Genomic DNA, 16,368 nt, shown 5'->3' with positions numbered 1-16,368 from the left:
TTCTACTTCTGGCAGTAGGATTTCAGAAATGAGTCTTTTCCCAGAATCACAGATGACAGATTAAAACTGGCAACACTCAGGGAGGAAAGAAGTGGGAGAGCATTTCAGTGCCCCTGAACACTCTGTACCACATTTGAAGGCTTCCAGACTTGGAAAAAAGTTTCCAAGGAAGCTTCCTAATGAAGTTGAGTTAGAATTCATTTGCAGCTTTGACAGTATCAGTCAGAGTTGGTTGGGATCAGTTTGGCTTTGCAGGCCTGGGCCAGCTCACTTACAGAAAGCAATTGTCTCCCTTTTGGTGTTTATATTTTATCAATTGGTTATCAGTAGGGAGTGGGTGTCACACACCCTTTCTGATCAGATCTTCTATTATCCGGATCTTGCATTTGCGTTTTGTACAGTGAAATGGCAACACCCTTCTGTTGCAGTAGAGAGCCTCCTGACTTCACTTTGTAGTAGCATTCCCCCGTGTAGTAGTGTTGCCGCCGCTTCCTGCTGAGCCAGTGTGGTGTAGTGGTTAAGAGCGGTGGACTCGTAATCTGGTGAACCGGGTTCGCGTCTCCGCTCCTCCACATGCAGCTGCTGGGTGACCTTGGGCCAGTCACACTTCTCTGAAGTCTCTCAGCCCCACTCACCTCACAGAGTGTTTGTTGTGGGGGAGGAAGGGAAAGGAGAATGTTAGCCGCTTTGAGACTCCTTACAGGGAGTGAAAGGTGGGATATCAAATCCAAACTCTACTACTACTACTACTACTACTACTACTACTGTGCACAACTGAGCATAACCCTTCATGCACCTGACAAAGCAGTTCTCTGTCTCGGAAGAGTTTATGCTACAAGAAATTTGTTAGTGCTGCAGTGACTCAAATGGCCACCTTTTTGGCATTTAGAACCCCTGACACACCCCAAGCTCTTTTCAGCAGGAGATCCCACCCCCCTGGTGTTTGGCTGCAGCAGCCATGACTGGGAGATGAGTTGTGCTGGCTCTAGATGCAAAGGCCCATCTGGTGGGCCTGCTCCTGCGTCTGGGTGCCTCCTGCTGGGCTTACCTGGTGGATGGTGTCAGTGGTAGCAGCAGTGCTGTTGTCTGTACCAACTTGATGAGAGCCACCCGCCATATTAGTTTCCCACAATTCCTCTGAGCAGGGCTATGTTGGGGCCAAAGCAGAAGAACAAAATGGCCGACAGTTGACATCCCCTGTGGTAAGTGACTTGACTGCCCAGGGGAGACAGTGGTAGTGGACCCTGCCAAGGAGCTGGTGTCCTGGTAGCTGCCCATGAATGCTGGTGGGTGTTAGATTTGCCACTTCGATACACCCAGCCAGAATTGGAAGTTCAAAGCCAAAATACACCTTGTACTGTTGATACTTTTTTAAAAAGCATGTTTAATTTAGCCGCTTTGCTTTTTCTTCAAACTAAAGCTGTGGGAACCTGGCAATGAAGGTGTTCTTCAGTCTGCTATGGTGCCTAGGGCCAGTTTTCTGTCCCAGAATCCTGCCCCACACAACTATTTTCCCTTTTAGGCACAAATTGTACTCCGGGGAGGGGTGGTGTTGAGGGTTCATTGAGCAACTGTTTCCCAATCCAGGAACACATTCTAGATCAGAGCCCAGGAGCCAGCTAAAGCATGCTTTAAGAAAAGTGTGAATAATGTAACATGTGATTTGGACCATACTCAGTTCTGCGGTGCAGCCAGGGTCTGGGGACTCATCCTTGTGTTTAGTGTATTCACCCATAATGATCTGCTTTGGAATGCTTAAGATGCAGGCCATGGCTGGGGGCGAAGGCCGGGTTCACATGCCAGCAACGCTTGACAAACACATCACTTGTTGCATGGCAATAAAGCTAATTTTAAGAAGTATCATCATTTAAAATGCCCTGTGATCCAGAAGTCTTGAGGGCCATCCACGTAATGGGATCCAACCCATCATTTGACCGAGTTGTGGGAATTCGAGCAGCCAAATTATCTTTCAGCATTTAATTAAAGTTTGTGTTGTTACATTCACCCTTCCCTTCCTCCTTTTGCGCCTGTGGCATTCAGCTAAGTGGTGTTTTTCTCATGACTGTAGTAATTGTCGTGAAAAATCCAATCTTGCCTTTTCGTCACGAAAGATGGCAGGATTGAAGGAAGTTGTCCTGGAAAGCCCCTCCCAAGAATGTGCTAAAAGACTTCAGGCAAATTCAAAATGTGTTGGACCATTTGTTTTTTCCGGTTATAACAGGAAGTTTGATTGCCACATCAATTTGTAACCCACTTGGGAAGAAAGATTGCTCTTTGTGAATACTAGATATTGATCCCCCAAATTCATAATTAAGCAGTTTTTTGTTTTTGTTTTGCAACTTGGCCACCATTACTTAGAGTGCAGATTTTCAGCTGTGGTTGTTTTTTGTTTGATTTCCAGGAAGCTGCCAAACTTGGCAAGAAGGTCTTAGTTCTGGATTTTGTTGTTCCTACTCCTTTGGGAACAAGATGGGGTAAGTACTGTAAATGGTTCTCAGCCTTCGCTACTTTAGGGAAACTAGTGTGGCATACACACTTCTTCAGATGCACATGCACACGAAAGCTCATACCAAGAACTAACTTAGTTGGTATTTAAGGTGCTACTGGAAGGAATTTTTTTGTTTTGACTATGGCAGACCAACACGGCTACCTATCTGTAACTAGTGTGGCATAGTTCTTGGAGTGTTTGACTAGGACCTGGGAGACTAGGGTTCAAATCCCCACTCAGCCATGAAGCTCACCGTGTGACCTTGAGCAAGTCACCTACCTCCCAGGGTTGTTGTGAGCATAAAATAAGGGAAGGGGATAAGTGTGTACACCACCTTGGAGGAAAGATGGTATAGGAATCTAATAACAGTGATAATTACTATTGTATTATTATAAAGACATCCGTTCAAATCTGGCACTTTCTTCCAATCTTGGACACCATAGTACATGTTGAATTTTTTCTCCCCTTTCCTAACCCTTGAACATGATTGCCTATAGAATCAGGGCACATAACATATAAAGTACTACTTCGTACAGTGCACAAGTCAGCTTTTCGCCCTTCAATATATATTAAGAATAATTGTCACCCTTTGTAGCTATCTGTTGATTTGATATTTTGATGGGTAAAGACTGAAATAGAAATGTTTAATTTTGGCAGCAGTACCATTTTTACTGCTGAGAAATAAATAAATCGGCGCATAGGATCACAGTTTCCCTGCGGCTAGCATGCTCACTTGGGGAAGTGACATTTGGATCTTGTTGCATCAGCTACAGAGTCCTTTGCCTTCCATTTTCTTTGTCTGAAAATGATGAGGACGCTTCATCCACTGCCTAGTGCAGCCCTGCCTTTTGTGGAATGAATGTTGGAAGTTACCTTATAGTGGGTTAGACCATCAGTCCAGTTAGGTCAGCCTTGTCTACACTGACAGGCAGTGGCTCTCCAGGCTTTCAGGATTGAACCTGGCAACCTTCTCCATGCAGATCAGCCGATCTCCTCATGAGAAATGGCTCTTTTCTATCTTGCTGGAGTTTTGGGGCAACAGGGATCATCCATGTATTTCCCTTCAGCCAGAGTGTTCTTGGCTGCTGCTTCTGAAGGGTGAGGAAAGACAAAATAGGGCCCAGTTTCCCCCTGAAAAATTGGGTGGCCTTGTTGCACCAGTCACATAGGCTCCAAAACCACCTTGCTTGACACTGGCTTTCATATCTGCCTACCTGCCCACTCCCAGTATATACACTGAAGAAATAAAAGTCCAGATCAATAGCGTTTTTCCAGTTGCCCTGGGGAAGGCAGGACTCTGCTGCTGTAGAGGAAGGACTGGATGCTGTGACAGAATGGGCCAACTTCCCTGTTTAAACAGCCAATGACCTACGGACCAAAAGTTATACAGCTGGTCAATTTGAATGCCATACTGAATGACTGGGTGGTCCTGTCATAATGAGTTGCCACATGAAGCTCATAAGGTTGCCTTTCTTTTGCAGGTCTCGGAGGAACCTGCGTCAATGTAGGATGCATTCCAAAGAAGCTGATGCACCAGACGGCTTTGCTTGGGCAAGCCATAAAGGATGCGCCCAAGTTTGGGTGGCAGCTGGACGACAAAGGTATAGACAGAGAATCCCATGTTGGCTGTGTAATCTGTGCTGCTCTTAGGAAGTTTAACCTGAGTGGAGGGTGTAGAGAGACCATTGGTGGGGAGCAGGATTCAAAGGGATGGAGGTCTGCTTTACATACACACACACACACACACACACACACACTCACACACTCCGAAATTTATACACTATTTTGGGATTCCCAGATAGCTTTCCCCCAACCTGGTGCCTTACAGATTTATTTATTTTTAAAAAATACTGAACTGCAATTCCCTTAATCCCTGACCATAAGCCACATTCACTGTGGCTGAAAGGTGCTGTAGGTAAAACTAGGTTGAGGAAGGCTGTTCTAGGAGTTTTTATTGTGATTACATATTTTATCTGCCTAAAAGCTGGAGACACCAAGTGGAGTATCTGAAGACTGATCAGATGTTTGTTCATATTAGCAGTGATAATAGCAAAGCAAATGTGAGTTCTCTGTGTATAAGACCTTCCTTTCTAAAGGATGATTTCAGAGCATTATGCAGCGGCACCTGCAAAATATGCTGGACCACACTCACCAACATTGTTAAATCCATGCAGTGTCGGCAAAACTCCACAAACCTTGGGGAATTAAATTAATTATAAATAGGAGAGACACAGCCGTGCATCAGGTGTGTCTTGTTATTGCATAGCATGCTAATGGAAAATGAAGGCCTTGGGAAGCTGAGGACTGAACTGCCATCTAACTTTTGTTTTGTTTTTAAATCCTCAGCCATAAATCACAGCTGGGATACTATGACTGAAGCAGTTCAGAATTATATTGGCTCTCTGAACTGGGGCTACAGGGTTTCTCTTCGAGAGAATAAAGTCACCTACGAAAACGCTTATGGAGAGTTTGTCGGGCCGCACAAAATTAAGGTAATGGAAATTGCCGCCTTTATCCTTCTTTTCCTGGGGAAGGTTGGGTGGTCTACTTCAAATGAAGAATTCTGCTAGATCTGGCTGCTAGCCCAGAGCATTTGGCATCCAGCAACATCTCCCATCCTCCTCTGGCTTAACGGAATGAGAGCTCACAGCCACAGGCTTTTACAGTTAAAAATTGCTGGCATTTTTATTTACAGGCAACAAATAACAAAGGAGTACAGAAGTTTTACACAGCAGAAAGATTTCTGATTGCCACTGGAGAGAGGCCCCGTTATCTGGGCATCCCTGGAGACGAAGAATATTGCATCACCAGGTGAGATAACCTGTTAAAATGTGTCTTATTGTATGTCCCGGGGGAAGTGCCCGCTGTCACTCAAAGTAAGTGTCAGGTGTTATGAGTGAAGTGATTCTGGGTTGGTTCAAACATAGAGTTTTGAAGTGGCATAGCATCAGTTTTCACATATGTATTGCTTGCTTAAAAGCACTTTTGTGTCAGAACAGCTAGCCACTTAAAACTCGCATCTCCTTTCCTCCTTGGGCAAAATATCAATTTTCAAGTGACGAGCCATTCTTGCTTTGGTTTCGATTTTTTGGCATGTGTAAGATCTACTGTGACAGGAGGGCTTCTTTGCATAGCAAATGCCTCTTCTCCACTTCCTTCTCTGTGGAAAATACACAGCCAGTCAAAAGAGATTTGAGCTTCTTCATATGTAACTCTTAAGAATGGAGGCAGGAAAGGCTTGGAGTGAGACATAGCCCTGGACTTTCTAGTTCCTGATGTGAAATCTTCCATTTGCAGAGCAGAATGTGCAGAAAGGAAGTCAGTTTGTACCACTTTTGTGGTCTTCCTTGTTTACTATGTAGACTATGTAGGTTACTATGTAGTAAACTATGCATTAATTTCATCACCAGCTCATAAACTGGTTGATTTGTGACCACTTGCTTTAGATAATGCTCTGAGATTCTTTACATTCTCCTTGAAAATTACATTACTACTACTACTACTACTACTACTACTACTACTACTTCTGTGCTCTGACTTCATCTTCCAGTTAGTTTGCTGCCAGATATATCTCCTGCCTTCTGGGGTGCAAAACAATGTGTAAAATTTCATGAACCATAAAAGTAGAGATAAAACATAATGGAATAAGCTATTGCCCCTTCTGTAATTTGAACAGTGTCAGTTGTGTTCATCTCAGCTGTATGGATTTCCCTTGTATTTTTGACTCGGCTATTCATTCATATTATTGTTTTCCCAGTGATGATCTCTTCTCCCTGCATTACTGCCCGGGGAAAACATTGGTGGTCGGAGCTTCCTACGTCGCCCTTGAGTGTGCAGGATTCCTTGCAGGCCTTGGCTTAGATGTGACTGTCATGGTGCGATCCATTCTCCTGAGGGGCTTTGATCAAGAGATGGCAAACAAAATAGGGGAGCACATGGAAGAACATGGTGTCAAGTTCATTCGGAAGCATGTGCCTAGCCAGGTAAGAGGGGTGGAGGGATAGCACTTGTCCTTATTATTATATTATTGGATAAGCATTTTAGGTATTTTGCATTATACATTGCTTTAAATATTCTGGCCTTATAGTTATTGTCCATTGCATTTTGTCATGTGAGTTGCTTTGAGACTTTGAGGGTAAAAAGCAATTATAACAAATGTTAATAATAAATGCTGCCCTCACCCATTCAATAAACACGTAATTTTAAAATGTGCTTTAATACAAACATGTTCAAATAAATCCGGGTTCTGTTTTATGACTTCAGAAGCGCATGTTTCACCATTTCCTTGCAAAGCCTATATATCTTGGCACACAGGGCACTCTAGCCCAGTATTTGCTGCATTTATGTGGCAGTTCTTCAGAGTCTCGGGCTTCTGCATCACCTGCTATCTGATCCTTTGAACTAGAGAGTAAGCTTGGGGTCTTCTGCCTACTAAACATGCTCTGCCACTGAGCATGTGTGTGATTCATTGCTGTGATGTTCTGTTTTGGCTCCCGAACGCCGCAAACCTGGAAGTGAGTGTTCCGGTTTGCGAATGTTCTTTGGAACCCGAACGTTGGACGGGGCTTCTGATTGGCTGCAGGAGCTTCCTGCAGCCAATCGGAAGCCATGCCTTGGTTTCCGAACATTTGGGACGTTGAACGGACTTCTGGAACGGATTCCATTCAACTTCCGAGGTACGACTGTATTAGGTTGCTATCTCACTGACGTTTGTGAGGGCCTTCCACATTTATAGTGCAATAGCTGTTGGTTTTTCGGATTTTTTGGCATGCTGTGCAGGATGTTGTCAGGCTTGGAGGTACTCTTAGAAGTTGGCCTCTGGCCCTCCTGTTTTGACCCCTCCCCCATCAAAACAGACGGATCTCGGTGCAGAATTTTGTCTGGGGGCCCTAAAACATCTACTTCATGGGGAGTTTCCCCCTTGAACCTACCTGGAGTTTGACATTCCCATTTAAAATTATCATCATTATTATATATCTGTTATCTCTACAATTACATTTATGCCCCGCCTTTCCTTCAAGGGGGAAATGCATGTTTCTTCCCACTTCCTATTTTGCCTTCACAACAACCCTGTGAGGTAGGTTGAGCTGAGTGACAGGTGCAAGGTCACCTACTGAGTAGCATAGCTGTGGGGATTTGAACCCCAGTCTCCCAGCTTCCCGTTCTGTACTGTAACCACTGCAACACATATTTTTTCCCATCTGTTTTAAATTCATTTTTCTTTCTTCAGTACAAACATCAAAAGATGTACACACACATGCCCCCCCTTGCAACAGCACAAAAAGCATGAATTACATTCCCCCCCCATGCTAATAATAGCACCAGCAGTTAGTTGTTTCTCTCTGTCTCCCTCTAAAATGCGTGCAATTTGTGCATTATCAATATTTTCATGCCGCTCAATAGCAAAACACTCTGAGCTGCTTACTGTAATTTAGCCATACATGATGGAAACAAAAAAAAATATAAATAATGCAGCATAAAAGCTCCAGCAGCCAAGAAATAAGATCAGCACAACAAAATTCTTGAGCAGCACCAGAAAATATTTTAAAGATGTTTAAAACATTTGGAAAAGCCATTCCGTTCTGCCCAAGGTGCAGCAAAAGAACATTTTTTTAAAAAGGCTAATTTTTTTGCTTCATTCAGATACACTTCCCTAGGAAATAGCCCCATTGAACTCAGTGTGGTTACTTGTGAGTAGGCATGCATGAGATTCCATTGCTAAAAGATGACTTGTGCCATCTGTGCTCTTGCAATTGTGAGGGAGTTCTCACAGAGGGTGTGTGTGTGTGTGTGTGTGTGTGTGTGTGTGAGAGAGAGAGAGAGAGAGAGAGAGAGAGAGGAAAAGATATTGTTAGCATGCATTTCCTTTAATCAGGAATTATTTTCCTATAGCAGATAATTGTTTTGTGGGGTGTTAGGATATGCTCTCAGCTTTTCAAAGACAAGAACATTAAATGCAACAAATTTCCTCTGTGCTTCCTATTAAGCACACCAGATAGTAAAACACACAACAACAACAACTACTACTACTACTTCTTAAAAACACTACCTGGTCATCTTTTGCTAAGCAAACAAACCAAAGAGAACGTGAATGCTTCTTTTTTGTGTGCATAAATTAAATCCATTGCTTGGGTTGAGAAAGTAGGAGATTGGCTACATTTAAGCAGCATATAAAGGTAAAGAGACCCCTGACCGTTAAGTCCAGTTGTGGACAACTCAGGGGTTGCGGCGCTCATCTCGCTTTACTGGCCGAGGGAGCCGGCGTTCGTCCACAGACAGCTTCTGGGTCATGTGGCCAGCATAACTAAGTCACTTCTGACAAACCAGAGCAGTGCATGGAAACACCGTTTACCTTCCTGCCGGAGCAGTACCTATTTATCTACTTGCACTTTGACGTGCTTTTGAACTGCTAGGTTGGCAGGAGCAGGGACCGAGCAACGGGAGCTCACCCCATTGCGGGGATTTGAACCGCCGACCTTCTGATCGGCAAGTCCTAGGCTCTGTGGTTTAGACCACAGCGCCACCCATGTATAGCCCCACCCTTTTATTGTCCTTTCTGCAGTGAGGTGTGCTGTGTTTCTGAAATGGGATAGATGTGCTCAGATCCCGAAAAAAATGAAGGACTAGCCAGTTTGCATGTCTGCGTGTGGTTTGCAGAGCAGGTTGAGTTCTGAAATAGGAAGCTTTTCTGAAAATGCCAGTGCAGTTCTGTGTCAAACTATATGTGCTATATTTAATGTTATTTGGATCACAGCAAATGGGGAAGGGAGGTTAATCCTCTCCCTCTCTATCTGCTCCCCTCAGGAAAAAAACAACACCCAATCTCCCTCTGTGCTACAAGATGTCCACATATGCACTTGAAGGTAGCAGGCTAGCTTAGGGAGGACATAGGACCAGCCTAGAGGCCCACACAACCCTTGCAGTGCCACATCACTGCTCCCTACCAGCCATAATGTTACCTGAGGAGGTTGCTTCACTCTGCCTAATGATAGGGCTGGCCCTGTAGTGAGCATAATTCTAGCCCTGTGTAGACTGTAGGAATCTGAACTACTTCAGAATTCCTGCAGAAGTAATCATGTGAGTTGACTCTGCATTTGCTAGACTTGGCAGTGGTTTTCCTTCTGTGGGGTTTTTTCTTTTCAACATAGGTGATTTTGTGTGTGTGTTTGTGTTTGATGCAGGGAACAAGATACCTCAGTAAGTGAACCTATGGCAGACAAAATGTTCTGTGAAATGGGCTCAATAATAGGAAGGGCTGCTCCACCTACCAACCAAGGAGGACACTTGTTCTGAATAGAATGACAGGAGAAAGGGCATTTGCCAACCAGCTTCTTGGCACAAAGCTATTGATAGTGCAGGAACTCCTTTAGACCAAAGCTTGGCACTTGGAGGAAGTTAACTCTCTTTGACTGGAGGAAGTAAGCTACCTTGTGTACGCAAGGTGATGCTTCCATTTATTAACACCTTTTTAAATTTCCGCATTGTTCCGAGAACTCAGCTCCCTTTGTCCTTTATTGCCTTTGAGTTCTATGGTATGAATCAGTGATATAAGTGGCAGCAGCACTTTCATTGTTTTCATTTCCTGTGTTATAAAAGAACCGCCATAGAGCTGTCATAAAAAGGACTTATTTATAAAGAGAAAGAGGTTGCGCGTCACTTAGAATTTGAGGACCTTTAACTGCTGCAGCAAAGAAGTTTATATTTTTCATAAGCCATAGGTATAGCCGTTTATTTTCCCTGGATGGATGTTTGCAGATTGCATTGGAGATTGTGGTGTAAATGTAGGGCTAATTCTCTGAGTCCTCTTGACTTCAAAGCTGCAACATCTTTTTTCAGTTGATTCATGATCACATTTAAGGTCACATGAGATGTGATGGGAGCAGCCATGTTTGTTAAATCATGGATCTTTCCCATTCACATATTAAATGCAGGTAGTGTGATTTTATTAACACCGGAAGAGGAGGTCTAATTTTAACATCGCTGCTGTTGGTTATCCCAGGTGCTTTTCTATGTGCCTGGATCTGTAGGGGGAGGTAAAATGGAGAATGGTCTTGGCACCGTTCAACCCACATGTCCTTTTGATATTAACATATCTACTTTCTACTTGACCAGGGCAGGCACATAAACAACAAACATGGCTGCCATCATGTTGATCAGATATAGATAAAGATATCTAGCATTCATGACATTCTCAACTGCATAAATGGTTCTTTAGCATGCGTGTCTACTTGTTAGGGTTTAAATCTTGTGTTAAATGTATGTATTTTTTCTGTGTTCTAGTTTTGCATAAATCACCTTGAGGCGGCGTTTAGAAAGCGATTAATAAGTCACGGACTAGAATAATAATAAAATATGCACTGGCCTTTAGGTTAAATGTGAGTAGCTTAAAAGTCTGTTTCCTTCTCGTTAAATCTCTTGTTTTTGTTCAGGGGAAACAGCTCTAGTAAATAGGTAGGATCCATTCCATAAATCTAGTGAGCCTTCTTCAACAACTCCCTTTTATTTCAACAACATCCCAAGTTAAAAATACACTTGTATTGGATGCATTTGTGGTTTGATCCAATGCATCTACTTCTTGAGACACCAAGGTAATATTTTAATGCTCAAAATTCTGCAGATTGAACAGATCCAGGAAGGAACTCCCGGAATACTCAGAGTCACTTCTCACTCCACAGAAAACTCTTCTGAAGTACTTCAAGGGGAATACAATACAGTAAGTAATTTGTGCTGGTCTTCTCTGTTGCAAATTTGGCCGTACGTTGAATGGCTTTGAGAGATTGTTTACTTGCTGATTCAGATGCTCAGGTTTTCTCATCACATGAGCCACTAAAGGCACTTGAAGAGCATGCTTGTGATTCTGTGGGGGAACACAGCTAGCTGTGAACTGGGCTGTACCTGGAGGGGTGTTTAGCTAGTCACATGATTGCAGCTGCTGCAGAAGATGTTGGTACAGCTGTGGAATTAGCTGTTGGTTGCGGCTAGGTACAGCTGGGTCCGCATAGTCATTTCCCTATGGGATTGCAAGGCTGCAGCTTCTCATCTGTTGATGTTGCGCAAACCAGCCCTCCATGAACAATTTTCACACTGAAATTTGTAGCATGGGATCCTGGATTCTGGTTGATCTTCTGGTTGTTATCCTAATGCAGTAATTAATATACTTTAAAAAACTAAAGACACCTAAGCTTCCAGGAGCAGTGGAGGCTGGTTCATAAGTGAGAATGAAGCACTGCCCCAGGAGCCTCAGTCTGCCCTCACTTGACCTCCCCTTCCTATTTACTAGCCCAGAGACTGACACTGGCTATCAGCTTCTTCTTCTTTAGGCTCTATAGAACTCAGCAGGGAGGAGGTTGGGGGCAAAAGTATTAGTTACCACCACCTTCCATTGCCTCTGGCGCCACCTACTGTTGACCTCCCTGCCTTCTACTCAACCAGCCCCAATGGGCACCTGCTGTCACTGCCTGGGAGATATATGACTAACACAAAAACTGATGTTCTGCAGGTGTTGCTGGCTATAGGGAGGGATGCTTGCACAAGAAAAATTGGCTTGGAGAAAGTTGGAGTGAAGATCAATGAAAAGTAAGGTTTAATCTCTTGACTGTCTACGTACTGTGGCTATGTGGTGTTTTTTTACGACATCAATTGGATTGACTTAAAGCATTTAATTGGGGGGGGGGTAAATTTCCAATGCAGTTCTGTTGCAATAAGAGTGCCGGTGCAGCATAATGGTTAGACTTTGGACTATAACCTGGGGGAGCAGGGTTCAATCCCCTCCCTCAACCATGAAGCTCATAGGGTGACCTTGGACCAGTCACCATCTCTTAGCCTAACCTACCTCACAGAGTTGTTGTGAGGGTGAAATGGGGAGGAGGAGAACCTTGAACTCCTTGGAGGAAAAGGTATATAAATGTAATAAATAAAATAAATAAATAAGGAGGAACTCTACCCTCTATGCCTGATATATGTCTATATCTCATTACTGAACATGCAAAGAGGGTGGACTTTTGCAGTAATTGGAATGTAAATGATTAACAGCTCTGCAATCTAGGGTTCTGCATTATTTCGCTCTTGCTGGTTTCGTGGTCCAGATTTTTTTTAAAAAAAATTCATGTTGGTTACCACCGTGAACTATACCCTTTGTACTGTGTACTCTTTCCGGTTTGGTTGCATAATGGGGCTCCTGTGTGTGTGTGTGTGTGTGTGTGTGTGTGTGTGAATGTGAATGAGATAACTCAGGAACATCTGCTTTGCATGCAGAAGGTCCCTGGTTCAGTCCCTGTCGTCTCCCAGGTAGGGCTGGCAGAGACTCTTGTCTGAAACCCTGGGGTTGCTGCCACTGCCAGTAGCTGCAGACAATATTGAGTGAGAGAGACCATTAGCCTGACTTCAGTATATGTTGGTTTCCTGTGCTCCTATGTTTTTAGCAGTTATGTAAAGGGGGGGGGGGGATGTGAAAGGTGATGCTTCCATCGTAGCACTTCAATAAAAGGAAACGGGGGCTTTGCAAAATTCTCATTTCCATGCTGCTGTTAAAAGGCACTGAGGTCCTGGATCCCTAGTGATCTCTCCCTACTTTGACAATAATCTGTGCAGTTAGTGGTCTGGCAGCCCACATTCTGCCTGAATTTATGTGCAAATGGCTATGTAATTTGAATCCATTCCCATTTGGGTCCAAGCCTGTTCTCTGTGGACATGAAACATTGTTCTGAGGACACTGGGATAAGTCTGCGAGATGCATCAGGTTTTGCTATCTGAATCACAGATCCTGCCACAGCCAATATGAACACAGCATGGACTCTTGCCCTGGCATTGGAACAGTCTGAATAGTACAAAGTTTGATTTGAAAGAACCTCTCCTCTTTTCTCCCTCTCGTAGAACAGGAAAGATCCCTGTCAACGACGAGGAGCAAACTAATGTACCTTATATCTATGCCATTGGAGATGTGTTGGAAGGCAAGCTGGAACTGACGCCAGTGGCAATCCATGCAGGGAGGCTGTTGGTACGGAGGCTTTATGGTGGCGCAAACACAAAGGTGAGCAAGAGGTTTATCTTCATGCATTTTAAAGAAAACTAACCTCTCCCCACCCCACAGTCAGAATAATAATGCAAGCTGCCACCCCGTCTCCCCTCATGCACTCTTGTTTACATGATTGATAGTGCATTGGCCCAGTGAGAGTCTGCCTTGTTATCCGTATGGGTTTTCTTAGTCTTACGGAATTTTAAAAAACCTGTTGCAAACAAAAGTGTTTTCCTTGCTTCCAGGGCACGTTCACCCACCATTAGCGGGGGCAGCAAAGGGGGAGTGGTGTTGTGTACCTGGTTTCCTGGCAGTGAGTGTTTCCACAGCTTACTGGAGGCGGGGGGGAGCTCAGCCGATTGGCACCACTTCACCTACACCATGTGCTGCCTTCCCCTCACCTCCCCCTCCTCCATCTCAGTAAAGCGGCAGCCCAGGTGAGCCGCACAGAAGCACCTTGTAAGCTCCACCAGCCTTTGCTGAAGCTACCCCAGTGTTTTGTTACTGATGCCAACAGAAGTGTGACACTCATATAAAAGCGTCTTTTCCTTGACAGTGTGACTACGTGAATGTTCCCACCACGGTATTCACTCCTCTGGAATATGGCGCCTGTGGTTACTCGGAAGAAAAAGCCATAGAGACATTTGGGGTGGATAACATTGAGGTGAGCCTAACAATCCTGTATAAAATATAGTATCAATATATTGTGTAACACAAGGCCGATCTTGTGCCCCTTGGTGTGTGTGTGTGTGTGTGTGTGTGTGTGTGTGTATGTAGGACCATCATCTTGGATGCAGGTGGCGCTGTGGTTTAAACCACTGAGCCTCTTGGTCTTGCCGATCAGAAAGTCAGTGATTCGAATCCCCGCGATGGGGTGAGATCCTGTTGCTCTGTCCCAGCACCTGCCAACCTAGCAGTTTGAAAGCACGCCAGTGCAAGTAGATAAATAGGTACCGTTGTGGCGGGAAGGTAAACAACTTTTCCATGTGCTCACGGTGTCCCTTTGTGCCAGAAGCGGTTTAGTCATGTTGGCTACATGACCTGGAAAGCTGTCTGTGGACAAACGCCGGCTCCCTTGGCCTGAAAAGCGAGATGAGCGCCGCAACCGCATAGTCACCTTTGAGTGGACTTAACTGTCCAGGGGTCCTTTACCTTTACCATAAGCTAGTCCTTCTCAAGGTTGGCTGCACAATCATATCATTCAGTTGCGTCACTTAGCCTGGTGCCAATAGCCATGAGCCTGTGTGGATGACTGGCCTGCATCTTTATAAACATCTCTGTGCCAGTGTCCAGGAATGCATCAGAGTAGTATCTATGGCTCAGTGGTACAACATCTGCCTTGCATGCAGAAGAGCCCAGGTTCAATTCCCCCCATCTCTAGGTAAGGCTGGGAAAGGCCCTTGCCTGACACTTCGAAGAACTGCTGCCACTCCTAAGCAGGTAGCGCTGCTCCCAGTGCACCCAGTGGTCTGACATGATAAAAGGCCTAAAAATGCGGGGAAATGTTGATGCAAGTTACTCAAACTTAAATCTATTCATTGAGGGAAATGCCTGCAAAACACAGGTGTATGTATCAAAAGTTATATTGTGCTGTTTACAGTGTGGAGCTGCCCTAACCAAGCTTGCATATTTGGTCAGGTGCTTATGTTAGAAGCATCCCTGACATGCTTTAGACTCCAGTGCCTTTTGTGACACCATACCAATCCCATCCCTCTTCTCACACCTTGTTGGTATTTCTGCACCTAACACTATCCGATAAGTAGCTGCTGCACAGGCTATTGTGTAAATTCAAACGTGCCTAAGAGCTGGCTGGAGGGAGCCATGTTTGAGCCCTGCACCCCATATTTAATAAGCCTGGGAAGCAAATTCAAAGAATCAGTATGGACATATAGAAGCAAACTTATCAGTGCACCTCTTATTAAAATTTCTATACCCCCCTTCATCAGAGGATCACAGGGCAGTTTACAATATAAAAACACAAAAATGCATAACAAAGTAACAAACAAAACAATGCCCCTCTCACTTTAAAAGGCCATAGATAGTTTAATTAGTCAGAGGCCTGTGAGAAGAAGAATAAAAATTTATTCTTGACACAACACAGAATCAAGCTGCAGCAACAGGAAGGAGATGCATTTTGCTTATAATGCGCTGAACGCTCCCGACATGAGACCCTACTTGGATGTGCATTCTCACCATTTGGCAAGCATCTCGCTAGTCCAGGGGTTGTGAGTGTTCAGGGAGAGGTCCTATTCTGCCACTGTTGACATTCATCAGCTGCCTTCTCAGTGCCAAGTGTCTCTGGCCAGTTCCCGAGAGGGGCAAAGTGCCACACCTGTACCAAACTGAGCTCCTCATGCCTCACTCCCACTCTGGAAGTAGCATCGATGCTTAGCATTGGGAAGGTAGGTGAGTGCCATTGCCCTGCCTGCTCTTCCCAGTCCCCTTGGACTGCTGTTGCATAATGCCTTTCAGAAACTAAAAAAATCTCCACAGACACTTAAATGTCTCCATTGCTTTCCCAGGTTTACCACAGTTACTTCTGGCCACTTGAATGGACTGTCCCAGCCCGGGACAACAACAGATGCTATGCAAAGGTCATCTGCAATATTCCTGATCAGGTAACCATAGCATGGCACTATTTTTCAGAATTATCAGCATTTTAGAGGAGCAAGGAGGTTTCTTTAAAAAAAAGTGTTGATTTTGTATGCATTGTAATATATTACAATATAATTTCTGACAAAACGGTACTGGGAATGCTGACAGAATTTGTGTGAACTTCATGCATCTTAATTTATAATGACACTTGGACTTGGGGATAAAGCGCTTCCCTTTCATTGCGGCAAACACGGATGTTATCTTGAAAGCA

At 44.3% G+C, this 16,368-nt stretch overlaps 1 protein-coding gene across 1 annotated transcript in view; it reads left to right on the top strand.

Annotated features, from left to right (window-relative positions):
- The window catches only part of TXNRD1 (thioredoxin reductase 1), a 30,478-nt gene that overhangs the window by 7,542 nt on the left and 6,568 nt on the right, over positions 1-16,368 (top strand). The window contains exons 3-12 of the mRNA XM_028746980.2: positions 2,402-2,474; positions 3,970-4,089; positions 4,835-4,980; positions 5,184-5,299; positions 6,246-6,471; positions 11,106-11,201; positions 11,988-12,064; positions 13,361-13,517; positions 14,059-14,166; positions 16,025-16,120. Coding sequence (XP_028602813.2) covers positions 2,402-2,474; positions 3,970-4,089; positions 4,835-4,980; positions 5,184-5,299; positions 6,246-6,471; positions 11,106-11,201; positions 11,988-12,064; positions 13,361-13,517; positions 14,059-14,166; positions 16,025-16,120 — 1,215 coding nt within the window. The remainder of the gene's footprint in view (positions 1-2,401; positions 2,475-3,969; positions 4,090-4,834; positions 4,981-5,183; positions 5,300-6,245; positions 6,472-11,105; positions 11,202-11,987; positions 12,065-13,360; positions 13,518-14,058; positions 14,167-16,024; positions 16,121-16,368) is intronic.

This window comes from Podarcis muralis, chromosome 10 (assembly GCF_964188315.1).
Source record: "Podarcis muralis chromosome 10, rPodMur119.hap1.1, whole genome shotgun sequence".
Classification (NCBI taxonomy): domain Eukaryota; kingdom Metazoa; phylum Chordata; class Lepidosauria; order Squamata; family Lacertidae; genus Podarcis; species Podarcis muralis.
Note: the sequence above shows the minus strand (reverse complement) of the source record. Positions and strands in the feature narration are given on the sequence as shown.